General features: G+C 39.0%; 1 protein-coding gene across 1 annotated transcript in view; it reads left to right on the forward strand.

Moving 5' to 3' along the window:
* Rab38 (RAB38, member RAS oncogene family) overlaps positions 1-22,737 on the forward strand; it is a 50,037-nt gene that overhangs the window by 5,320 nt on the left and 21,980 nt on the right. Inside the window, exon 2 of the mRNA XM_005357619.2 lies at positions 13,178-13,458. Coding sequence (XP_005357676.1) covers positions 13,178-13,458 — 281 coding nt within the window. The remainder of the gene's footprint in view (positions 1-13,177; positions 13,459-22,737) is intronic.

Here is a 22,737-nt window from a genome sequence, read left to right on the forward strand (position 1 = left end):
GAGGAACAGCATGTTGTGTGCTTGCCGTTAAACAGAGGGTACAGTAAGCAGAGATGGAGAACTTTCAACATTGTGCAGGAAACACAAAAACTGGGGAATGAGCTTAACTACGATTGTAAAAGATGTGAGTCTTCATTTATTAAAATCTCTAAAATTTGCAGTAAAATGTCACTCATTTGAAGGTCAAGTGGAAAACTATCTTCTTTGTAAGTTTTCAGTACATTAAACGGGGCAATAACTTGTAAAAATTAATTTTATTAAGTCACATCATCTTGTAAGTATTCATCTAAACCATCCCAGTCCTTTTAGAGACGAGGCAGCTATTATTTCGAAGGGAGTAGCATTTGATTCTTCAGCCCATAGAATGTAGTAATGATAGAACTAATTCCATGTTTATTATTGATGTGGTCTGGAGAATTAAAACCTTTTTTAACCTTAGATGTCTGATGTTATCTTAAGCACTGAGATTCAAAGGTCATGGATTTGGATAGGCAAGAGGGATCCACAGTTCAGTTGCTAGCAATACATCTTTTTTCTGTAGTTCTGGGGAATTGAACTCAGAACCCCATGAAGGCTCTGTAAGGCACCATGGAGCTACAGCATCAGGCACTTTAACAGCAATCTGAAAATGAAAACTATCCTAACCACTATGCATTGTGACTTATATTTCAGTCATTTTAACTCCTTGGCAATCCCTGTTGTCTCTATTCCGTCTTATTTTGTCACAGAATCCATGTGATCTTTTCTGTCTTCACATGTCATAGTCCTTGCTAATATTTGACTCATTTGAAAAGTCACACCCCTATGTAAACCCCCCAATTGTTTCCTGTCAGTAGAAGCTTCTTCCTCTTTTAATCTCATGTGACTTTGTTTTATTGCTCTGTAATACTTCTCTCACCAAGACTTGCATAAAGGTTATTTTTGTTATCTTGTAGATATCCTTTCCAAGTTTTAGATGACTTGGCCATGAGTTATTTGGTGTACAATTTAATTAACTGATCAGCAAAGAAATAGAGAAAGAGAAGGGCATTCTAGTGACTTTTCCTACTGTAATAAAATGTTCTAATGAAAGCAATGTAAGGGAGAAAGGGGTTTCTCCTAGCTTACAATTTGCCAAGTGGGGGAAATCAAGACAGCAAAAGCCTGAAGTATCATATTCATAGTCAGAAAGCAAAGAACACTGAATGCATGCATGTTAGCACTCGGCTTGCTTTCTTCATTTTAAACAGTGCAGCTATACACACAGCTAAGATGGCTCTTCCCATGTCATTTAACATAATCAAGAAAATCTCCCACAAGTGTGCCCACCTCCCACGTGCTTCCAAATTCTGTCATCCCAGAGGACAATCAAGCAAGGTCCTAATGTTTTTGAGGCAGAGGATTTTGAATTTAAGAAGATTGAAAAACTTTAAGTGTTTTGTCATCTTTATCCCTGATTCTGTAGTTTTCGTAATGTGCACTATCATGGGCTTTAGTTAACCTGTGGTCCCTATATTTACACTCAGATTGAACTTCTGATTTCTCTACCGATCTTGCATAAAGTTGCTCTCCCAGGAAGCATAATGAACTTTCTTGTTTCCTTCCTAAGTCTAATACAGATGAAATATTTATAGTGTAAAGGGGATGCTAAAAGATTTCTGTCTAATTCATAGGGCGAAGTTCAAAACAAATTGATTCGAAGTCCTTGACGAGAGAGCTGCTTTCCTCTGCAATATAATGTGTTGTTAATAGCTCTATTTATTGAATGTCAGGCATATTATAGGTATATGCATCATTACATTTATTGCTCACAGTGAGTTGATCTGGTCACCACTATTATCACACAGAGATAAGAAAACTCTGCTTATTTGGGCTATAAAAATGACAAACACATAGAACTTTTTGAAAAGCAGACAGATAAGGAGCGCTGCTGAGTTCCAATTTGTGATGCATCTGGCCACCACTCCCATTTTCTAGCTAGCCTGTGGTAATGCTTCCCAGTAGATGATGCCATGATGTGATAGCTTTGTAAATCATAGACTGTTAAAAATTCTCCTGTAAGGTAAGCTCGATTCTTTACATTTCATCATCGAAGGAAGCTTATGGGACTGGCCTTAATAACAACCACCTCAAACATGACATTTAGGCTGAAAAGCTACAGGGCCTGAGGGGCAGAAGTCTCTCATTTAAGAAACAAGACTAAGGATTGCTGTGTGGGACCCGAATAATAAGTAACTCCTATAGTGACAGGAGGGTCTTTCTGTGGGTATACAGTGATGTATGTGTGTTCTAAATGTAAGGGAAATAGAGTAGTCTCTGGAGGCTGAAGCAGAAAATCTCACACCAAATTCACCAAATTCTGGGTGTCAGAATAATGTCTTATTATGCCCTCAGACAAAAGAAATGCCTATGAATTCTGTTCTCTGAAAAGTTAACACCAACTTACTTAGTAAGCATGTGTTTGGGGGCTAGGGATTAACTCAGTCAGGAGAGTGCTTACCTAACACACATAAAGTTTGATCTTCAGCACTATGTATAACCAGGCAGAGTGACATTCACCTGGAATCTCAGCACTCCAGATTGGAGGCAGAAAGATCAAAACTTAAAGGTCATCCTGGGCTATATATAGCAAGTTCAAGGCCAGCCTGGAGTACAGGAGGCTTTGCTATACGCAAATACAAAAATGTGTCTTCTGACAAATAATTATCCACTTGAGAAAAACAGTATAATTTACAAAAGAAAATTATTATTATTTGATTTTTAAAAGCTACAGTTTAGGAATATGTGTGTCCTTGTATATGGAATGGTCTCTTAGAAGGTTGAAACTACCCATTATCTTTATTGCCTGTTCGCATTGATTTTTTGCATGATTCTTGTTTTCTGATTTCCAAAATTAAACTACTCTAAATTAACAGTGTCTGATATAGCTACTTAACCATAAATACTACTGTATTTGCCGCAAGATTTTAAAATATCACATGGGTTTCCTGGGGGCTTGTTAGAGGATTTCTGGCATGTGTTTTGGGGAATAGGTATTCTAAAGGAATCTAGGAATCCTTCAGTAGTGAAGATTTAGGAAATAAAAGGATATTTTTATATGTTATGTATTAAATTGTCCTTAAAGGCTAATTAGAGCTACCATTTCAAATGCCAAGTAATTCTAAGATTGTTTTCCATTGGATGTGTTGAGCTTATTATTTCGTGAACATATTTCAGGTGGATTATTTGTTGTTGTTTTAGAGCAAAAAAAGTTTTCAATTAAAAATTGTTGGTGTTTACTGATCTTAATGAATAGAATCATAAGATTTAAAAATTAAGAACATTTTTTTATGGAGTCATATTATCTTGCATGTTTTAGCTCAGTTAAATATATCACAGATGACTTGTTTATTCTTGATGGATAGATTCAAGGAATGTTAACTACCAAGAGGCTGGAATCAGAGACGTTGTTTGCAGGGGATCTAAAGAGATGGGAAGAGCCTGTGTGGTTCTGTTACAGGCAGGTGGGGATCTTTAGCAACAGTTTAGTAGAGTAGGAAGCAAACACATAAGATCTAAGACTCCACTTTATTCGGTCTACTCCTTTCCTTGCTGGGGTTCCCTCTCACAAATTTAATAGTCACTTCATTGCTTGGAGTTCCTGTATTGTTAGTTTCATTATGCTACGTAAACCGATTAGGAGCGCACACTTAGAGCCTCTTAGAGTCTAACTTCTCATTTTGTACCTTAGCTCTAGGCTCTAGGCCCATGAATCTCTCCAAGTGTTGATCCTGAGACACAGTGCCATTGGAAAGTGAATTTGGAAGTAGTGCACAGAAATTAAAAGGAGAATAGCTTAAATCTACAGCCCTGACCACATCCTGGAACTTCTGGCCATATAGAAGTTTATATCTTTGTAACATATATTTCATAACAGAAGTACCAACTGTAACATGTCAGAATCCTGACCTGCTTTCTGCCAGAGTCTCACACATCAGACCTGTGCCTGATGAGATCCTTTCCTTCCCATCTGTGGTAGAGTCATGTTGTCTTTGAGGCTCTAGGAGTCATGCTTGAATCATCCCCTGCACAATTCCTCTGCTATGTCCATCTCCAGTTTAATCCAGGAAACAGACCATCTTCAAAACTATTCATTTAATTCAAATAATACTCTCTTGCTAGTTGTTGCAAAACCTTCCTGAACTGGTGTCTCCAGTTCTATCTTTACTGCCACGAATCATTTCTCAATACAGCAGTATTAGCAATTCGTGATTTCTCACCTGCTTACATTCCTTCAGTATTCTCATATCTTGCCTGGAGCTAAAGACAACAGCAATGCAATGGCACCAAACTGTTTATACTTTGGACATTCTCATCTCTGTTTTTATCCCAGTCCACGCTGACCCATGTGCAGCCTTTGGTATCCCACTCAATCCCCTTACTATTCCCCAAAGACTTGCCAGACTGACCTGACTTTGTTTATCTTTGTACCGGGCACTCCCTCAGTTTAAACCTACAAAATATTCATGTAATTTCTTACTTTAGTCTTTTGGTCTTTGCTCAAATTATATCCATCTACTGGGTAGTTCCTTACACAACTTTTAAAATTCTGCCCCCTCCCCCAGAATATGTTTTTCTCTTTTCCTGATTGATTTTTTCCCTAACTTTTTTTTTTAAATAAAAAGCACGTAAATAGTATTCTTTCAATCTTATTTGCTTTTAAAAATGTGTTGTCTACCTCTCACCAGTGGAATGATAATCACCATGGACTAAAAAAAAAAATTTATTCTAATTGCTAAAACAATTCTTAGAAAATCATAAGCATTAAAGTTTTTTGTTTGTTTCTTTGTTGTTGCCTGATGAGATAGCTTGTTTATTCCAGTTCAAGTGGAATGACAGAGAAGAATACTAAGACAAGATAGGCATGTTTAAGCCATGGTAATCCTACACTTGTCTGTTGGGAGGGAACTAAGGGGTTAAGGCTATTAGCTAGCTTTTCTGGCATTATGAAAAACTATCTGAAGGGGAAATCTTAATAAAATAATAAGGTTTATCTTATCTCATTGCACATAAGAAAGAAAGATGTGGAAAAGATAAGACATATATGTGTGTATGTGTGTGTGATATAAATATGAGACCTCAAAGCCCACCCCTAATGACATATTTCCTCCAACATGATCACAATTCCTCCCACAAGGCTGCACCTACTCCAACAACATAACTACACACACACACAAACATGCACACACACACACACACACACATTTTAGCCACTGTTCCATTGCTGCGAAGATGCTTACACTTTTAGAGTCCATTATCATGACTGAGAGCATGCTGGCAGGCAGGCTTGGCATTGGAGAAGTAGTTAAAAATTCTACATCCTTATCCACAAGCAGAGAAAGGCTGGTCCTGGCATGGGTTTTTGAAATCTCAAAGCTCACCTCCAGTGACACACTTCCTCCAACAAGACCACCACTCCTCCAACAAGGCTACACCTGCTCCAACAAGGCCATATTTACTAATTTTTCTCAAATAGTCTACTCCCTGATAATTTAGCATTCAAAATTATGAACCTATGGAGGACATTCTTATTCAAAACACCTATAGATAGATAGATAGATAGATAGATAGATAGATAGATAGATAGATAGATAGATAGATAGATAGATAGATAGACAGATAGATGGATATAGATAGATAGATGATAGATAGATAGATAGATAGATAGATAGATAGATAGATAGACAGATGATAGATAGATAGATAGGTATAGATAGATAGATGATAGATAGATAATAGATAGATAGATAATAGATACTAGATAGATAGATAGATGATAGATAGACAGATGGATAGATAGTTGATAGATAGATAAGATAGACAGATAGATAGATAGATAGATAGATAGATAGATAGATAGATAGATAGATAGAGCAAATTCCCACAGGCAAGGTGATTTATTTCTTCCTGTCTTCCAGCCACACCCCATATCTGTTTGGCTTTAGCTATATGAAACCAGTATTTTCATGACCTGGTCCCCTCAGCTAAGGAAAAGCTCAGGTTTTTTCCGGAGACTCTTCTAATCCAATCACAACGCAGTGTTTCTTTTTCACTCAGTATGTGAACCACACAGAGTTCAAAGCTGGTTATGGGGGTGATAGAAATTTGATTATGGTTGTGGGTCAGTTGGTAGGTTTCGGGGGTGATTATAGAAGTTTGGTACTAAGTATAATCTATGCCTAAATGAAGAAAAAAAATCTAGTTTAATAGATACCTTTCTGTCACTGGCATCATCAGGGGGAAATAGTGAGGAGCAAATACATTAAAATCTACCCCCAGATGATCACTGAGGCACCTAAAAACAAGAAAACCTAAAACCTTCATAAGATGCCATCTATTGAAATACATGGGTTTCCCCAAGCCTTCAGAACAAGATTACTCTATTGACAGCTTAGTGGTTTTCTCACTTCAGCAGGAACTACATAATTTGATTATTTTTCTTCCAGAGAATTGTGAAATAGCTATGTTTACTTTGGATTTTATGTTGTTTTCCTACTTTTCGCATACTAGTCATATAAATACAGACATGTACACAACCTTTGTAGGAGGAGACTTGCTTGTTCGTACCGACCGCCCCGCTAGCTTAGCCCTGAAATAATCACAATAATCACACAGAAATTGTATTCATTAAAACACTGCTTGGCCATTAGCTCTAACTTCTTATTGGCTAAGTCTTACGTATTAGTTTAACCCATCTCCATACTGGAGACTCTAACTCGCATCCTTCTCAGGGTGGAGGATCCATGGCTTCTCCATCTCTGTCCTTGTTCCTCCCAGCATTCAGTTCTGTTCCCCTCCCCTGCCTACCTGTGTTCTGCCCTATCAAGGCCAAAGCAGTTTCTTCATTCAGTAACCAATACAAACAACACATAGAAAGAAGGACCTCCTACACCAGACCTTGTTAGAATAAAGTTCATTTTTCTCCTCCAGTGAACACTTATTATTGACTAGAAATGACAGTCAATTACAGAGTAGGAATGCCGGCCTGTATTAGTGGCTTGTGAACATATATTGATGTATTGTAGAAAAATAATGAAACTTTAAATGCAATTTATTTTCATCATTGTATCTGGTGCTCTATCCTGTATCCAAAAGAGAAAGAAATGGTCCTCAGGCTTTACAACACATCCTTACCTGCTCCCGAAAAATTTCAGGGCCGCAAGTGAGGCAGAAGCATGAAGACACATCGTAATAGGTAATCATGACGGAGGATGAGACGATGATGTGGGTTTGGGGAGATGGTTCAGAGAGGAAGAATGATTGCTGTGTAAATGTGAGGACCCAAGTTCAAATCCCTGATGCTCACATAAAAGCTGCCTAAGGTTCTTAGGAAGATGAATTTTCAAATAGGACTGGGCCATAGAACATTTGGAAGGAAGTGAGATAATTTGTAAAAGTAGCTGAAACATGATAGTCAAAATTTCTTTAGTATGTTTAAAACTTAATAAAAATATGATATAGGTTCTAAAAATAGGGATTTGGATCAAAGTTTAAGACAAAGCAGTATTACAAGTACTTAAGCAGAGGCAAAAATGTGAACAAAATCCTATTGCCTCTAATTCTGTCTACTAGTGATTGCTGGTGGCAGGGACTAATGAAGGGGCATTTTTATTTTATGAGCCCAATCCTTATTTTACATTGAATCATAAAATTATACACATATACACATACATATATCAGAACAAAAGTAGTTGTACATCATTTTTCTTTGAAAAATAAAATACTGAAAATGCAATATATTTAGTAAAATGCATGCCAGTATAACCTCAAAAAATACTTCAGATACATTTTGAACATAAGATTATAGACTGGTGAAATTAGACATGAAGTAATGAATGGTTTGTAGATTATAACCTTCTATACTTCCGCTTAGGTTTTATGCCTGTTTGGGAGACTCATTGCTTGGCTGTTCTTAGTGAGAACATTTTGGGTATTGATTGTTATAGTTATCTTCAGCTGCCAACTTGACAGATGCCTAAAATCACCTAGGAAGAGGGATCCTCAACTGCTAATTGGTGTGGGTGGGCCTAGCCTAGTGTGGGAAGGGGGGCTCAGACTCTGTAAGTGCTAGTGGATTCAGAGCCTTAAAACAAGCTGGGAAGCAGCATTTCTCAGTGATCTCTGCTTCCGTTACTGACTCCAGATTCCTGCCTTTCCTTCCCGCCTTGACTGCCTTTGAAGATGAACTTGTATGCAAAATAAACCCCTTTTCTCTGGGTTGATTTGATTAGTGTCTTATCACTGTCCCAGAAAACCAACAAGAAGAACACTCATTATTAAGTGAAAATACCATTAAATACACATTATGGTTGTAACATTTGTATTTCTTTTTGCCTGCGCTTATGACACCAAGGGAATCATTTCAAGTGACAGAAAACAGAGTCAAGGTTTGACTAAATCTTAGCAAAGAGCAACTAAGGGGGCCTTAGCAATCAACCTTATCAATTTCATTTCCCACAGCAGAAAACTCAGATTCAGAGAGAGACATATTCATTTAAAGCTCTCTTGATTTGTTTAAGATTAATGGTGATAACGTTAAGGCCCATGTCTTCTGACTCCTTAAATAAATGAGTTTACAATTTCCCATCCCTTAGGCTGGGCGCAGAATCATGAGCTATATCCATACCATGATGGGCTGTGTTTAGAGGCCAGGAGAGAAGACCTCCACCTGGTGGAGCAGGCCATTTTTAGTAGACAAGCCAAGTATAACTCTCTTTGCTTAAGAAACTTCTCATGACCAGAAGGCCTACATTTCAGAAGCACAGAGTTAAGTATCTGTCCAGTAAATGTGTGTTGAGTGATTACTGTTATGGCAGAGATGGGTTTTGAATTATAGTCTTTGCTTTGCTTTAAAGAAAATTTACTTAGGCTAGATTAGACAAGTCTCTATTCTACCTTCAAGTAGGCACTCGCTAAGAGTCACATGATTCCCACTTTTACCAAGAAGTGCACAGAGGACTGTCACCTGATGAAGGATATGATGTGAGACCCAGAAATGCTCTGGTCTGCCTGTGACCCCTTTCCGGAATGTCAAAAATACCAACTTTCCCAGTGGCTTAACCCAATGACCTCCACATACAAAGGTCTTTTCTCTCTAGGGAAGTTGCCTTCTCCTTGTTTCTGCTGTGTTCATTCACACCCTTCCATGCACATTGTCCTTTGAAAATGCCAGTCAGGGTAGAATACCTAATATGTTGCTCTTTGCACAGTCTGAATATTATCCTTGTCCGTATGTTAGTGTAAGGTCACCATTCTTGGGAGCCACCTACTTTGCAAACCCCTGGACAAGTAGATTGTTAAATAACCCGTGACTGCCCTTCATCTAGTTAGCTCTCTAGAGAGATCATAAGACTTCCTTAACAAGCCTAGAGGCCCTCAGAATTCTGAATGATCACAGAAGGCTTCTTTCCTTTTTGTCCTGAAATGTCCTGCCCCACCCTGAACAGTATCAAAGGAGGTCATTATTTGTATCATGCATTAAAAAAGAATAAAGAAGGGGTCATTGGGGAAAAAGGAAAGTTCATCCGTAGGTTGCACGTCATATGAAAAACGTTTTACTCTTCCCTTCATTGACTGGATGACTGTGAGAAACAGTTTTCACTTTCTCTGTGGTGCAACCTATGTAAGAAATGTCAGCTTGTCACATGCTGGTCTTGATGAAATGCTGCTCTCCAGCACACATTCGTGAGCAGATGCTCAGATACTAAGGCAAGAGCCGGCTAGTTCCATCCCTTCCCATGATGTACTTAGGGAAGCACGGTTTCTTTAATAGCAATGTGAAAATCATCTACAAAACATTCACTACGTTATGTTAAAATTCACCAGCACAAAATCTTGTGTTCTAAGGTTATCTAAAGTATTTTTGATGTTATATTGGCATCCACTTTCCTAAATACATTGCATTTTTAGTAGTTTATTATTTCTAAGGAAAGTGATGCATACCTATTTTTTATTCTGATTTGTATAATTTTATGATTCATGTAAATAAAGATTTGGGACTCATAAAATAAGAATCCATCCTTCGTTAGTCCCTGCCTCCAGAAATCACTAGCAGACATAATTAGAGGTAATAGGATTTTGCTCACTTTTTGTCTCTGCTGAAGTACCTAAGTGTTTTTGTCTTAAATTCTGATCTAAAACTGTTTTTTAGAACTTATATTTCTATTATATTTTCAGCATAGTAGAGAAATTTTGACTGTTGGGTGCTTAGTTAATGCCTTCCATCTGCACAAAACTGATCTTCATAGTCTTAGGGACACTTTCCAGATGAGGAGAGCTTAATTGAGAAAGTATAAGAAACTTGCCAATACTCATTAGGAAGATTTTCAGAGCAAAACTGCTTCTGGCTGACTGCAACTAATTCCCAAACCAATCTTTATTCTTTAAAGGAAACGATTTTCTTCAATAGCAAGATTATTTCTTTGTCTAATGGACTGTAGACTCCTTAATGGAGAGACTGGTTCACTGGTACATTGTAAGGACACAGACCAGAGACTAGCACAGATTCCACAGACATCCAGCAAGTCTCTGTAAAATTGGATTGAGTTGGCTGTTTGTAGAACATAAATCTGGAGTCAAGTTAGCTCAAGAGTGTGGCTTAGAAGCTGACAGTACTTGATGTTAATGGATAACATGGCTTTGGATTCAGGTAGCTGAGGTTTGAATTCTGGTTTTGTAAGCTTGTGGTCTATTTTACATGGGCAAGCTGCACACACATGTTCCAATTCTCAGTTTTCTCATTTTACACTGAGGATAATGACTGGGAATGTAGCCCTGCTGTAATGCGACAACAGTCAAATCTCGCAGGAAGTTGGTTTCTGATGCTGAGGAGTTGGGAGCTTTTGGAAGTGTCAGAGAGGATGGTTTCATGCATTTGTGACCCATGCTTCCGTTAAAAGAGAGGTATTCCCAGTTTTCATTTTTCCCTATTTGTTTTATTGCTTTCATTTTCAGGTTAGTTCTCTGGTGAGATGTCTTTACTTAGGGTTATGTTTTATAATGCTGTGTAGAGAGTAACCAACCGCAGTTGTAGATATAGTGGCAATCTCAACTTTAATGTTCACTAGAAGATAATTTGTACTCTTGCTTAAATACTGATAGAGCTCAGAGATGGTGCCTCTAGGATACTTGCTAAGGGACTATATTTTGGAATGCATTTAGAGGAAATATTTAAGAGTGGGGTGAGGAGAGAATGTGAAAGTCAGAAAGATAGAATGATAAGAAGGAAATGATATGAAATATGAGAATTGCCAGAGGAAATATTTTAGAGTAGGTAAAGAGGAAGGAAGGACAGTCATAAAAGCTTATTAAAAACAAAAATCCCTGAGACTCTGGTTAAAACACAAAAACAAAAATTAATGTATAAAAGTTGTAATAATAATAGCTCTTCTGTGAAACAGAAGTCATTTTAAGTGTAGTTAAGAGGATGTGGTTTCTCCTTGACCTTGTATTGTCTTTTGAAACAGTCTTCATTGGTGATTTAGGGGAGATTTATAGTGTCAATAATTCAAACAAGTTATGTCAGTTTGTCCTTGTGAGAGAAAATTGTATGGCTAAAGTCCACTTTCTGCCATAATTCTCAGTTTGTGACACTTACTGTCAAATTGCAACTTTGTCTCTGATGTTTTGAAGATGGTACTTTTTGTCGGAACTTTCTATGACTGAGATTGTGAAGGAGTTTGGAAGACCTGCTTGCTCGTGTTTACCTTCTATTGAGTCTCCTGAATACCATACCAAGTTCAATAGCTTGTCTAAGCAGTGGCAGGAGTATAGATTGGGGATTGTAGAGAAGTTTCAACTTCAGGTTCCACACTCACGATGTTATCTCCAGCCTGTGTTGCTTGAAGCTTTCTTGCACCCATCAGAATATTGCACTTCCACTTCCTGTGAGCGAGCTTTAGAGCTCATCAGGGCAATGGGCAGGTGTGGGTGTGAGCATGCTGAGCTCCTCTTGGCTTTACAAGCTCTGCACACGTCCTCTGCCTCCGCAGCTGGCTCTACACTGGCCACTTTTTGCTGAAAGCTGTGCCTGCCCTCTTGTTTCTGAAACCTCGACTGTCTCTCTCTCTACCTCTTCCACTGTTGGTTGCCTAGGAACCCGCTTCCCAGGCAGCTACAGCTAAATTTGTCAGGGTACATACAGGTCATGTGGCTCGGCTGGAGTGCTGGCTTGGCTACTGCTTTATGGGCAAAAACCTACCAAGTATTCTTCTGTTTTTCATAGCTCTCTCTTTTACAGGAACAAAATCAACTGTTTTATATAGTAACATTTTTTTTTGTTATCCAATCCCACAGACATTGCTTCTTGTTTTGTTTTTATTTGTTTGTGTTTTGTTTTGTCTTGTATTTATTCTTTTAGATACAGGGTTTCTCTATGTAACAGCTCTGGCTGTCCTGGAACTGCTTTTGACAAGGTTGGCCTCTGACTTAAAAAGATTCACCTGCCTCTGCATTCCAAGTGCTGGGATTAAAAGCATGAACCACCATCAACAGGCTCAGACACAATTTTCGATCTGTCATTTTACCCTGAACTTCAAAGAAGACTAAGTGTAGTTACTGAACATTTTAAATGTAGCTAACTACTGTGACTTGTAGCGTGAATTTGAAATTTTATTCAGCATTAATTAATTTAGTGTAAATAGTCACATACAGGTATTGAGGTACTGTATAAGCAGAGTTATAGTATATTACACACTGCACTGTGCTTTCTCAATAAATATTTCATAATTTTTCAAGTTATTTACTTATTTTGTATGCTTGTGTGTGAACACACAAGCACGCACACACAAGCACACATATTGTTGCACACTTGTGAAGGTCAGAGAATAAGCTTTGGGAGTTTATTTTCTCCATTTAACATAGAGGATCTGGGGAGCAAATGCATGACTTAAGGCTAAACAGCAAGAGTCTTTAACTGCTGAGCCATCTCTCAGGCCCAGCAAACAAAATCCCAGTCTTTAAAATGAAAGATCTCCTTCTGGCTGTAAAGATGAAATAGCAGAACTACATTATTGTATATTCACCCACTCTTTAAAGATTAGCAATAGTTCTCTCTATTGCATCTTCTGCTCATTTTGCAGGCCCCATGAATCTCTAGTGTAGTGTATATTATGATTCCAATTTTAATAACTTTCTGAATTCTGTTTCTTTTTGGTGACAGGTCAAGAAAGATTTGGAAACATGACAAGAGTCTATTACCGAGAAGCTATGGGAGCATTTATTGTCTTCGATGTCACCAGGCCAGCCACATTTGAAGCAGTGGCAAAGTGGAAAAATGATTTAGACTCAAAGTTAACTCTCCCTAATGGTAAGCCAGTGTCGGTGGTTTTATTGGCCAACAAATGTGACCAGGGAAAGGACGTGCTTGTGAACAATGGACTCAAGATGGACCAGTTCTGCAAGGAGCACGGTTTCGTAGGATGGTTTGAAACGTCAGCCAAGGTAATGGCACATTAAACAGTGAGTTTAGTAGAGTAAGATTCACAAAGAGCTGGACACATAACCATTATCATTGTTATAGATTACTGTGATGTTTCTGTCCAGTGATATAGAGTTTGCAAATTGCTTTACCCTCTGTCTCATGGCAAGGTAATGAGTGCATTGGAAAGAAATTGTTATCTACTATTTAAGACGATTATGACTAACAAAGCAAAACCACTTGTACATGGCCACACTGATCATAGTTTATAACTGTGCACAACTTTTGTGAGCTTACTATGCACCAGGTGTGTTTTACAGGTGTACTTCTATTTAGTCCTTACACTGTCCTATGATTCCATAGGAAATGAAAGAAATGGATGTGACATCCTATGTTGTCGTATTCTTAAATTCATACTGCGCCTCTTAAAGCCACTCCCCTGCATGCCAGGTGTCCCACTTTGTCATGTGAATGAAGAGATGACAATAATATAGGACCACCACGTTGGAAATACTCAAATAATAGGATAAAAAAGAGAAGAGTACCAATGTGGAGCACATAGCAGAACTTGGCACTTATGATTCTTCTGGGAAATTGGAAAGTACCAAGAAGGGGTAGCAGATACAAGGCTGGAAGACCCAGGATCCTTTGCGGCACAAAACGCATTGCACTTCAAATTGTGCCCGACTCTAATCTCTGATTTGTTAGTGCAAGTTTTCTTTTCTACTCTCACTCCCAGCTCCCTTTATCGTTTCTCTTTAAATCTCAGTATTAGAAGAAATCATCTTTCAAAGTGAATTTGCTTAATTCATTTCACTTTTAATTGACATTTAATATGTATACTAATTTAGGTCATGCATTCATGTAGTCATCAGAAAATAATCAACATAGAACACTTAGCGTAGTCATCACCTGAGTTTGTTGTATTTTTTTTTTTGAAATTTTCTGTGTGAATTTAAATACTTCTTTTAGATTGTTAGGATTTCAATCTACATCGTTTCAGTCGTGGTTGTTCTAATTTTGTTAATTAGTGTAAAACAGATATTCAGATTTTTATGAAGCCCAAGCATTTGATAATTGTTTGGGATTCAGGTGTGCATAACACAGGTATTGTCTCTTTACCTATGGAGTTCATATGTAGACTTCATTATAGACATTTGTACATGCCCCCAGAGAATTGTGGGGGAAATTTCTTGACTAGCCAACATTAAAAGTGGGTTGGAGATATTCTGTTACATAGTAGTCTGTCTATAGATATGATAATCTATTATATATCTGAAATCTAGCTATATATTTTAAAATAGGTAGAAGAAATAAAATGTTTTGTTAGATATGTTTACTTTGATTTAAACATTACCTGTATTCCTACGGGAAAATGACCTTGCTCAAGATTACAGAATTTGAAAACAAAGTTTATTTGAAAATATACGAAATAACTCGAGAAGATTAAGCTACTATTTGACTCACACGAAGAGAAAAAGGGAAAGGGAGTTGGCTGTCCCACAGATTGTGGTGATATTTTGTTTGTGCTTTAACAAACAAAGCTTGCCTGAAGATCACACTAGTCAGCCATAGAGGCCAGGCAGTGGTGGCTCACCCCTTTAACCCCAGCACTTGGGAGACAGAGGCAGAAGGGTCTCTGTTGAGTTTAAGGCCACCCTGGGCCACACTCGATTGAATCAGTCCAAAAGAGAAACAGAGTCAAAGAGTGGTGGCTCACCCCTTTAATTCCAGCACTAGGAAGGTGACGATGGGAAGTGGTAAGGCTGGGCAGAGAGAGGAATACAATGGGAGGAGACAGGAGCTCAGGGTTCAGTCTAAGGTTTTTAGAGGCAGCATTCAGTTTGAGGATCCATAGAGACAGGGTCTTGTCCCCTTGGTTCTGAGGATGTGTCGTACAGGTAAGAACTAGTGGCTCCCTGCTCTGCTTCTCTGGTCTTTCAGGCAAATTTTATTTGTTAAAGCACAAACAACATATCACTACAACTGACGGGCTCCTTCTTGAAGTAGTTTTTTGTTACAGTGATTTCCAGGGCACTCTCAGCAGCTGGCCCATCTATGTGCTGTCGCTAGGATTATCTTGTATGTAGAGGTTGTTGTGCTTCAGATCCCCGTGTTGTCCTTTTTAAAACGGCTCTCATGTTTTATGCATTTCTCCGGCTCTTTCAGTCCTTAATTGCCCATTTCATATTATTCTTCCTTTGGATCTTAGCACACAGAAGTTTAACAACTGCAGTCTTTCCCTGGTTGTTAGCCTGGATTTTCTTTTTCATTCCAAAATAGGAACTAACATGCTCGCTGTTTTCCCTGAGGCATTTTCCTTCATATCCTTTCTTTCTTTCCTTTTCTTCCTTCCTTCCTTCCTTCCTTCCTTCCTTCCTTCCTTCCTTCCTTCCTTCCTTCCTTTTCTCCTTTTTTTCTTTTGTGAACTCTTCATCTAGGCACAAGGAGACACGAGTTTCTGGATTACTTTTAATAGCTAAGGCTACACTGGACTGAATGATTTCTATGAGGAAGTTGTCTTTTATTACTCTTTCATTGAATAAGTATTCCTTCCGCACCGGTCAAGCTTTCTGCGCTTGGACCTGCAGGTATCTGTAAAACAGACCAGTCTTGTCTTCACAGATAACCATAACACAGCATAAGTAAATTCTATAGTCTGCTGAATAGTGATTGACAAGTAACGAAAACGAGAGGAGGATATGAGCTATAGGGAGGGCTGGAATTGCTTTGGGGTCTACAAACTTTCTTAACTTTGTTTTCCTCCCTTCACGCTGGCATTCTTGGTTCAAGTGCTGCAGCGTCAAACTGTATATTGTCGAGAACACTATGTTCCTTAACGTAGGGTCTGGCTGACCCTCCTACTTAAGCACAGCTTTTCTAATCCTCCAAATCTCCACTAGTCTTTTTTTTTTTTTTTTTTTGGTTTTTTCGAGACAGGGTTTCTCTGTGGCTTTGGAGCCTGTCCTGGAACTAGCTCTGTAGACCAGGCTGGTCTCGAACTCACAGAGATCCGCCTGCCTCTGCCTCCCGAGTGCTGGGATTAAAGGCGTGCGCCACCACCGCCCGGCTTCCACTAGTCTTAAGTTAGAAGACAGACTGCAGACAAGTGTGGGAGACAGGACATGCAACTCCACAAGTAAAGTGCCCAAGAGAGTACCAGACCTGGCGGTGAAACACACAATCCACATTCTACTTCTCTGTAAGCCATGCCCCTGAAGTCACCCTCGTGAGCATCCTAAAGCGAAGGACTTGCGGACACTGGGTTAACGTTCACCGTCAATATTAGGAGCCTCTGAAATAATACGCATGGTTGACAAAGTCGAGTGCCAAGCTCCTCACCGGTCTGAGATAAACTTCTGCTGACTGTGGAATGCAGCATTGCAACCTTTCACAGCGAGTCCCAGATAAGACTGCTGTTTGGTCCTGAAATAGCAGCCTTTGGGGCCAGCAAACAGTTCCTTCTTTGATGGCGTTTGGGAGCAGGAGACATGTCCAATAGAAAGCTTTTTTTTTTATAAAGGAAATCTTTAAACAATTAGAGGTCTCTTGCATGACATCATAATCATCTGGCAACGAACATCTGATTTCCATTGTTCTCCTTTTACATCTTCAAAACTGCTAACGAACCAAAGCCACACCCTCTGGCTTACCCTCACGGATGCATCTGGTAGAAATCCTGTGCACAGCAGCAGCCTTGCCCTTTCTTAAATGAAACTAGAGCTAGTGATTGAAACCCCCCTCCGTCCTGCTGCTGACTCCATTGCTAAGGAGGGTTTTCTGTCTTAGCCTTACATTTTTTGCAGCAAATTTCTGTGAGAGCCTTTCTACCTGTTGTTATTGCTTGAACAATATGGTAGCACCTGACTGACTAATGAATTCTAAAAGAATATATATATATGTGTGTGTGTGTATAGTTATAATTATAGTTATATAGTGGTGTATCTAATCTTTAAATTATCTCTTTTTACACTAAATTCAAAGAAAAGAACAATGATCTTTACTAAATCAGCTTTTCTGTGCAGCCTGCCTGAATGAACGCTCCCTGTGGATTCTCTAGGGAGCATGATTGCTCCCTCAAATGTCTCAGTTTCAGTTACCCCCAAACATTTCTGGTTTATTCAAAATAATCATTGAGGTTTCATATTCTTGGTTATGCCTGCACACTTACATGTGTAAATTGCACTTACATGTGTAAATTGCACTTACATGTGTAAATTGCACTTACATGTGTAAATTGCTCAGGAGCTCAGTCTAGCTCAGTCTGTCTATTTACTTTAACCATGGGTGTCTTTTTGCCTTCCTGTGACCATATATAATCTTCATAATGTGCTTTCATATTAAAAGTTTGGGGTTCTGCCCTCTGGGCTCATCTCAAGTGTTGTTGAACCCTACTTCTGCTAACAGGTTTACCTGGCGTATTACTGCTGCCTGTTCTCTGAGTCTTTTCTCTTATAGAGCTTTGGGATTAGCTTTCTCAGCACCTTCTAAAGTTGTAATATTTGTGAAAATGTATTTGGATTTCCCAGATGTATTACATCTGATTCCACTATAACATACACACACACACACACACACACACACACACACACACACACACACACTCCTATTGATGGTTGCCAAAGCCCATCAGCTCGTCTGGTTTTTTACTGTCTGTGTTTGGCTCTGAGGCACACAACAACTGCACTCTGGTGAGAGAAGTCCTCCTGTATCTAAGCCTTTTTGTTGTTCTCTTTGCTCCACTCCCTCCCTTTTAGTCTACAGGTATAGTGCTTCGGGCGCAGTTGCGTTCGTAAGTAGGACACGAGGTAATGAAAGGGTGTGTGGGAAACAATGGAGCAGGTTCTATCTGTATAATACTGAGGATGAGTCAAGTCCACAGAGGAAAGTCCACAGTCTTCTCTTCTTCTTTCCCTTAACCCCAAGCCCTTTTTCTGACTGATTTCCTCAGCGATTTCTGTTTTACGTAGAGTGACTCTCCAAGCCCAGACCGCCCAGAGTGGTCTAAGATCTGTAGGTGCATAGGGAAGCAACTATTTTAAATTAAAATCTCCCCAGTTTAGCTTAAAAGTAAATACGCCTGTGGGTGCTTTCTGCTTAGAGGGTGAATGTGCTTGGCTGTGCCTTCTGAGACTGTGCTGCCTACTGCAGTAGAAGAGCGGGCATTGTACACTGCAGCAGCTCCTCTTTCCATTTTAGTGAGTGCTAAGCACATTTATTATCTTTTGGGACTTTTCCTTGAGTTCAGCTATGTAGGAAAAGCCTATGACTTTTTTTATTTTGTTTTGCTTTGCTTTCACCTTTCTGCCACAACGTTCTAAGCCCTGGGACTACCAGCATGTGCCACCCCACGTGATTTCATGAGGTGATACGGCTTGCACTGAACTCTAAGCTTTGTGCATTCTTGGCAAGCACATTTCATATGCTATTTATAGTAGCTTTATTACTTTTCTTTATTTTGGTTTTGTGTGTGTGTGTGTGTGTGTGTGTGTGTGTATGTGTCTTGACACATGTGTGGAAGTCAAAGAACAACCTTTGGGAGCCGTTCTTTCCTTCCACCTTGTGGGTTCCAGGAATGGAAGGCTGTCAGATTTGGCAGCAATTGCCACTGCCCACTGAACCATCTCACTTGTTCCTACTTCCTCTATGGCTTCTTCTGGAACTAGGACATAGCCTCATGACCTAGATTCCATCAATTTAATGGACGAGAAAATGAGCCACTAGACGACAAAGGTAAGATGCAGGGTCCATTTTTTTTTTTTTCTGGAGCAGGATGGCAGAAAAGACTCATCTTTGGGAAGCGGAGTGATTTTTAGGCACCTGTGCTTGTCATAATCAGTCACTGCTCGACCCGTGAATCGCTGAGTTCTTTGCTGCTTCGAAACAACAGTACCTGTTCCTTAAGCTGTTTCTCTGTGTGGTTTGAAGCTCATCCTGGAAGATCAAGGTGGATTGTTCTTCTGGATGCATGCATGATTCTACACACTATGTAACATCCCTTGAATATGATCGTATTTACCCTGCTGGCATTAGGCTTCTGTACCTTTCAAATAAGAACATAGCTTACCATAAATGTGGTCCAGAAGAGGGTGAGAAAAACAAGTTCACTGCTGTCTTTCCTATAGAATTTCTTAGAGTTTAAACTTCCTATGTATTCTGAATCCACACCGACAATCTCTAAATTTTGATTCTCATTGACTTCATTTTTCTGAAAGATCTATCTATCTATCTATCTATCTATCTATCTATCTATCTATCTATCTATCTATCAATTTATCTGTCTATCTATCTATCTATCTATCTATCATCTATCTATCTATCTATCTATCTATCATTTATTTATTTATTTAGTGTATCTGTGTGCTACAATTGTGTAGGTGCCAGTGGAGACCAAAAGAGAGTGTTAGGTCATCTACTGGAAATAGAGCTGCATGCAGTTTTGAGCAGTCTGATATGGGTGCTGGGACTCCAGAAGAGCGGGGTGGTCTCCTCACCACTGAGCCATCTCTCCAGTCCCTGTTGTTAACTGTGCCCAAAAATTTTCGTGTAAGAGTCCACTCAGTTATTGTAAGACTTCATGGGGTAGGCATTACTATCTTTTGAAAGAAATCAAAATTGAGGCAGAGGTGACCACCCTAAAATTGGATATTTAGTTTATTTCTTTATTTTAATACAGATTTCTTTATACTTAATTATAGTGTATGTTAAAACTCAGGGTGTGGTCTACAGTCTGACGCTGTGTCATAACAGGCAGCTGGTTTGTTGTTGTTTTGGTTTTTCCTGATGTTTCAAGTGGCAGCTCCTAAGTCATGCAGCATGTTAAACACTTAACAGAGCCATGGGAATGCTAGCCTAGAATTATGTTGTTGCTGTTGTTGTAAAGGAAAAGTTTTCTGTGTTTCATTAAGCTTAGTGATCTAATTTATTCTTTTTAAGCTCTTCTGAAGCTGGCATGGAGAGCAGTTAAGACTGGCGAGTTTTCTGGACGTTTTTTTCAAGGGTAGCATTACACATCATTTATTTTACAGGAGTCTAGAAAATAAGCAGATATAAAACCTGAATTTATACAAACTGGAATTGCATAGATAATTGCACTTGGGTATGGGCAAATAACAATTCTAATTTCTTTTTTTTTAATGAGCTGAGCATAACACATTATTTTTTAAACCCTTTTCTATTAAATCAAGTAATAAGCCATCTCTGATTCTTTCTCGCTTTCAAATATTAACGTGTGAGCAAAGAAACCTCAATCATCCCTGGTGTATTCATTGATGAGCACGGTTCGTCAGGTGATTTCTTTCAGGATCTGTGTTATGAATGGTGTACCTTAAGTCTCGAATGTGTTCAAAGAACCATTATTTTTTTTAACAAGGCCCTAAGGAAAATACATCAGTTTATCCACTCAGCTCCTGTGACTTCAGATGGAATTATAGGATGTCAATAGACTGACTTATCTGGCCTTGCCTCTTAACCTGCTCATGTATTTTACTCTGCATTTTTAGTTCTTCTGGTTGGAACTGTTAGAACTTAGGAACATAAAAGGATGAGACCCATTAGAAATCCAAAGTCGGACTGAAGTTAGAAAGTGTAATTTAAAGGAGATTATGGGTGTGTTTAATAGTTCTGACCGGTTCCATAATGACTACCAGTCTGGACTACCACCATCTGAATAATTTCTTCTGACAGACTCTTAATGCCTTACTTGAGAAATGGAAATCGTTTCCTGAGTTGGAGCGTGGCATAAGCCTGACTCACAAATTCAAGCGACCAATCTGCTTACGGATCAGCATAAATTAATAATAGCATTTTAATGTGTACCTAATCAGTTCTTTAAATATTCTCTACCTTTGTGCTTTCAATTTCCTACACAGGCTGACATCCCATTTCAGGAGAGGGAAAGAGACTACTAGCAAATGTAACTAGAGCTTGGCGACTAGACAGCCCAGTGTTGCGCCTGCCACTCAGTCCTTGGTCTGTGCTTTTATAACGTAGACCTCCAACCTTTTCTTTCTCACATTTAGAGAACGATAGCATTCCATCTCGAGACTCGTTCAGAGGAGCCTAGTTTATATGCCATATGCTGAAACTCACCCCGAACAGGGATTCCTTTGAGTTCTCACCGCCTAGATCAATCATCTCCAATATGCTCCATTTATTAATGATTAATATTCAGACAACCTAGTAAGTGTCGGTAAACCATGACCTGTGGGCCAAATATAGGCCACCTCTGTATTAACCTAAGCTTCTATTAGAGCAGAGCTGTGCTCATGGTTTACAAATTGTTGATGGCACCTTTTCTGCTACAACTACAGAGGCCTGGCAGCCAGCAAACCTGGTTGTACCAACTTGTAGACTGCAGACCCTGGATTGCTCAACATCTATACCTTTTTGAAGTTTTCCATGGATGTTTTATAACAGGAATAGCTTTTCTCTTTCAAGGTATTATGGGTTTATATAAAATACTGTGCTATTTATTGGTTTCCTTCAAGCAAATTTATAATGAAGCTGCTGTCAATTTTCCGTTTTACAGATAAGGACGTTAAAGTTTACAGTAGAAAGTGTAAATGACTAGCCAACGCACCCATGGTTGGCCTGCAATAAAGGTGAGATTTCAATATAGGTGCACTAACAACCCAGCTAAGTCACCAAGCACCACATTGGACTACCTTGCAGCTTTCCCCTATTGTGGCCTTCTATAATCACTACTTACTGAGCAGCTGACACAGATGACAATGTATGAGTCTGTTTTCCAGAAAATTCAGGTCCAATGAGAGAGACACATACATTGGAAATAAGTCTTTGTTTATCTGTGAGAAATTGCCTGATGGAAATACCTCGGAAGGAAGGTGGGTCTACACATATTTCTCAGCCCATTGTTTCAGAGGTCTCAATCCATGGTTCTTTGACTAAGTTGAGGGCAACATCATGTGAGCCAGGAAAAGAAAGGAGCAAAGGTAGAGTGGGTAAGGTTGAGGGAAAAAGACAAAGAGAGAAGAAAAGGATGACCAGTAAAGAGAGAGAAAGACCAAGAAGAAGGAGAAACATGGACAAGAAATATTCTTCTTGGGTACATACCTCATGACCTACTTAAACTAAGTACACCCACATTTTGAGAGTTTCTACCATCATAATGCCATCAAATTATGAATCATGCTGAAGATTTATCTCAGTAGTCAAACATTTGCCTAACAAATGCAGGTCTCCGGGTTCAGTCCTGAGTCCAAAAGGGGGGAAAAGAAAGAAAAGAGAGAGAGAGAGAGAGAGAGAGAGAGAGAGAGAGAGAGAGAGAGAGAGGAAGGAAG

The sequence above is a fragment of the Microtus ochrogaster genome, chromosome 22, assembly GCF_000317375.1.
Source record: "Microtus ochrogaster isolate Prairie Vole_2 chromosome 22, MicOch1.0, whole genome shotgun sequence".
In the NCBI taxonomy this organism is placed as follows: Eukaryota; Metazoa; Chordata; class Mammalia; order Rodentia; family Cricetidae; genus Microtus; species Microtus ochrogaster.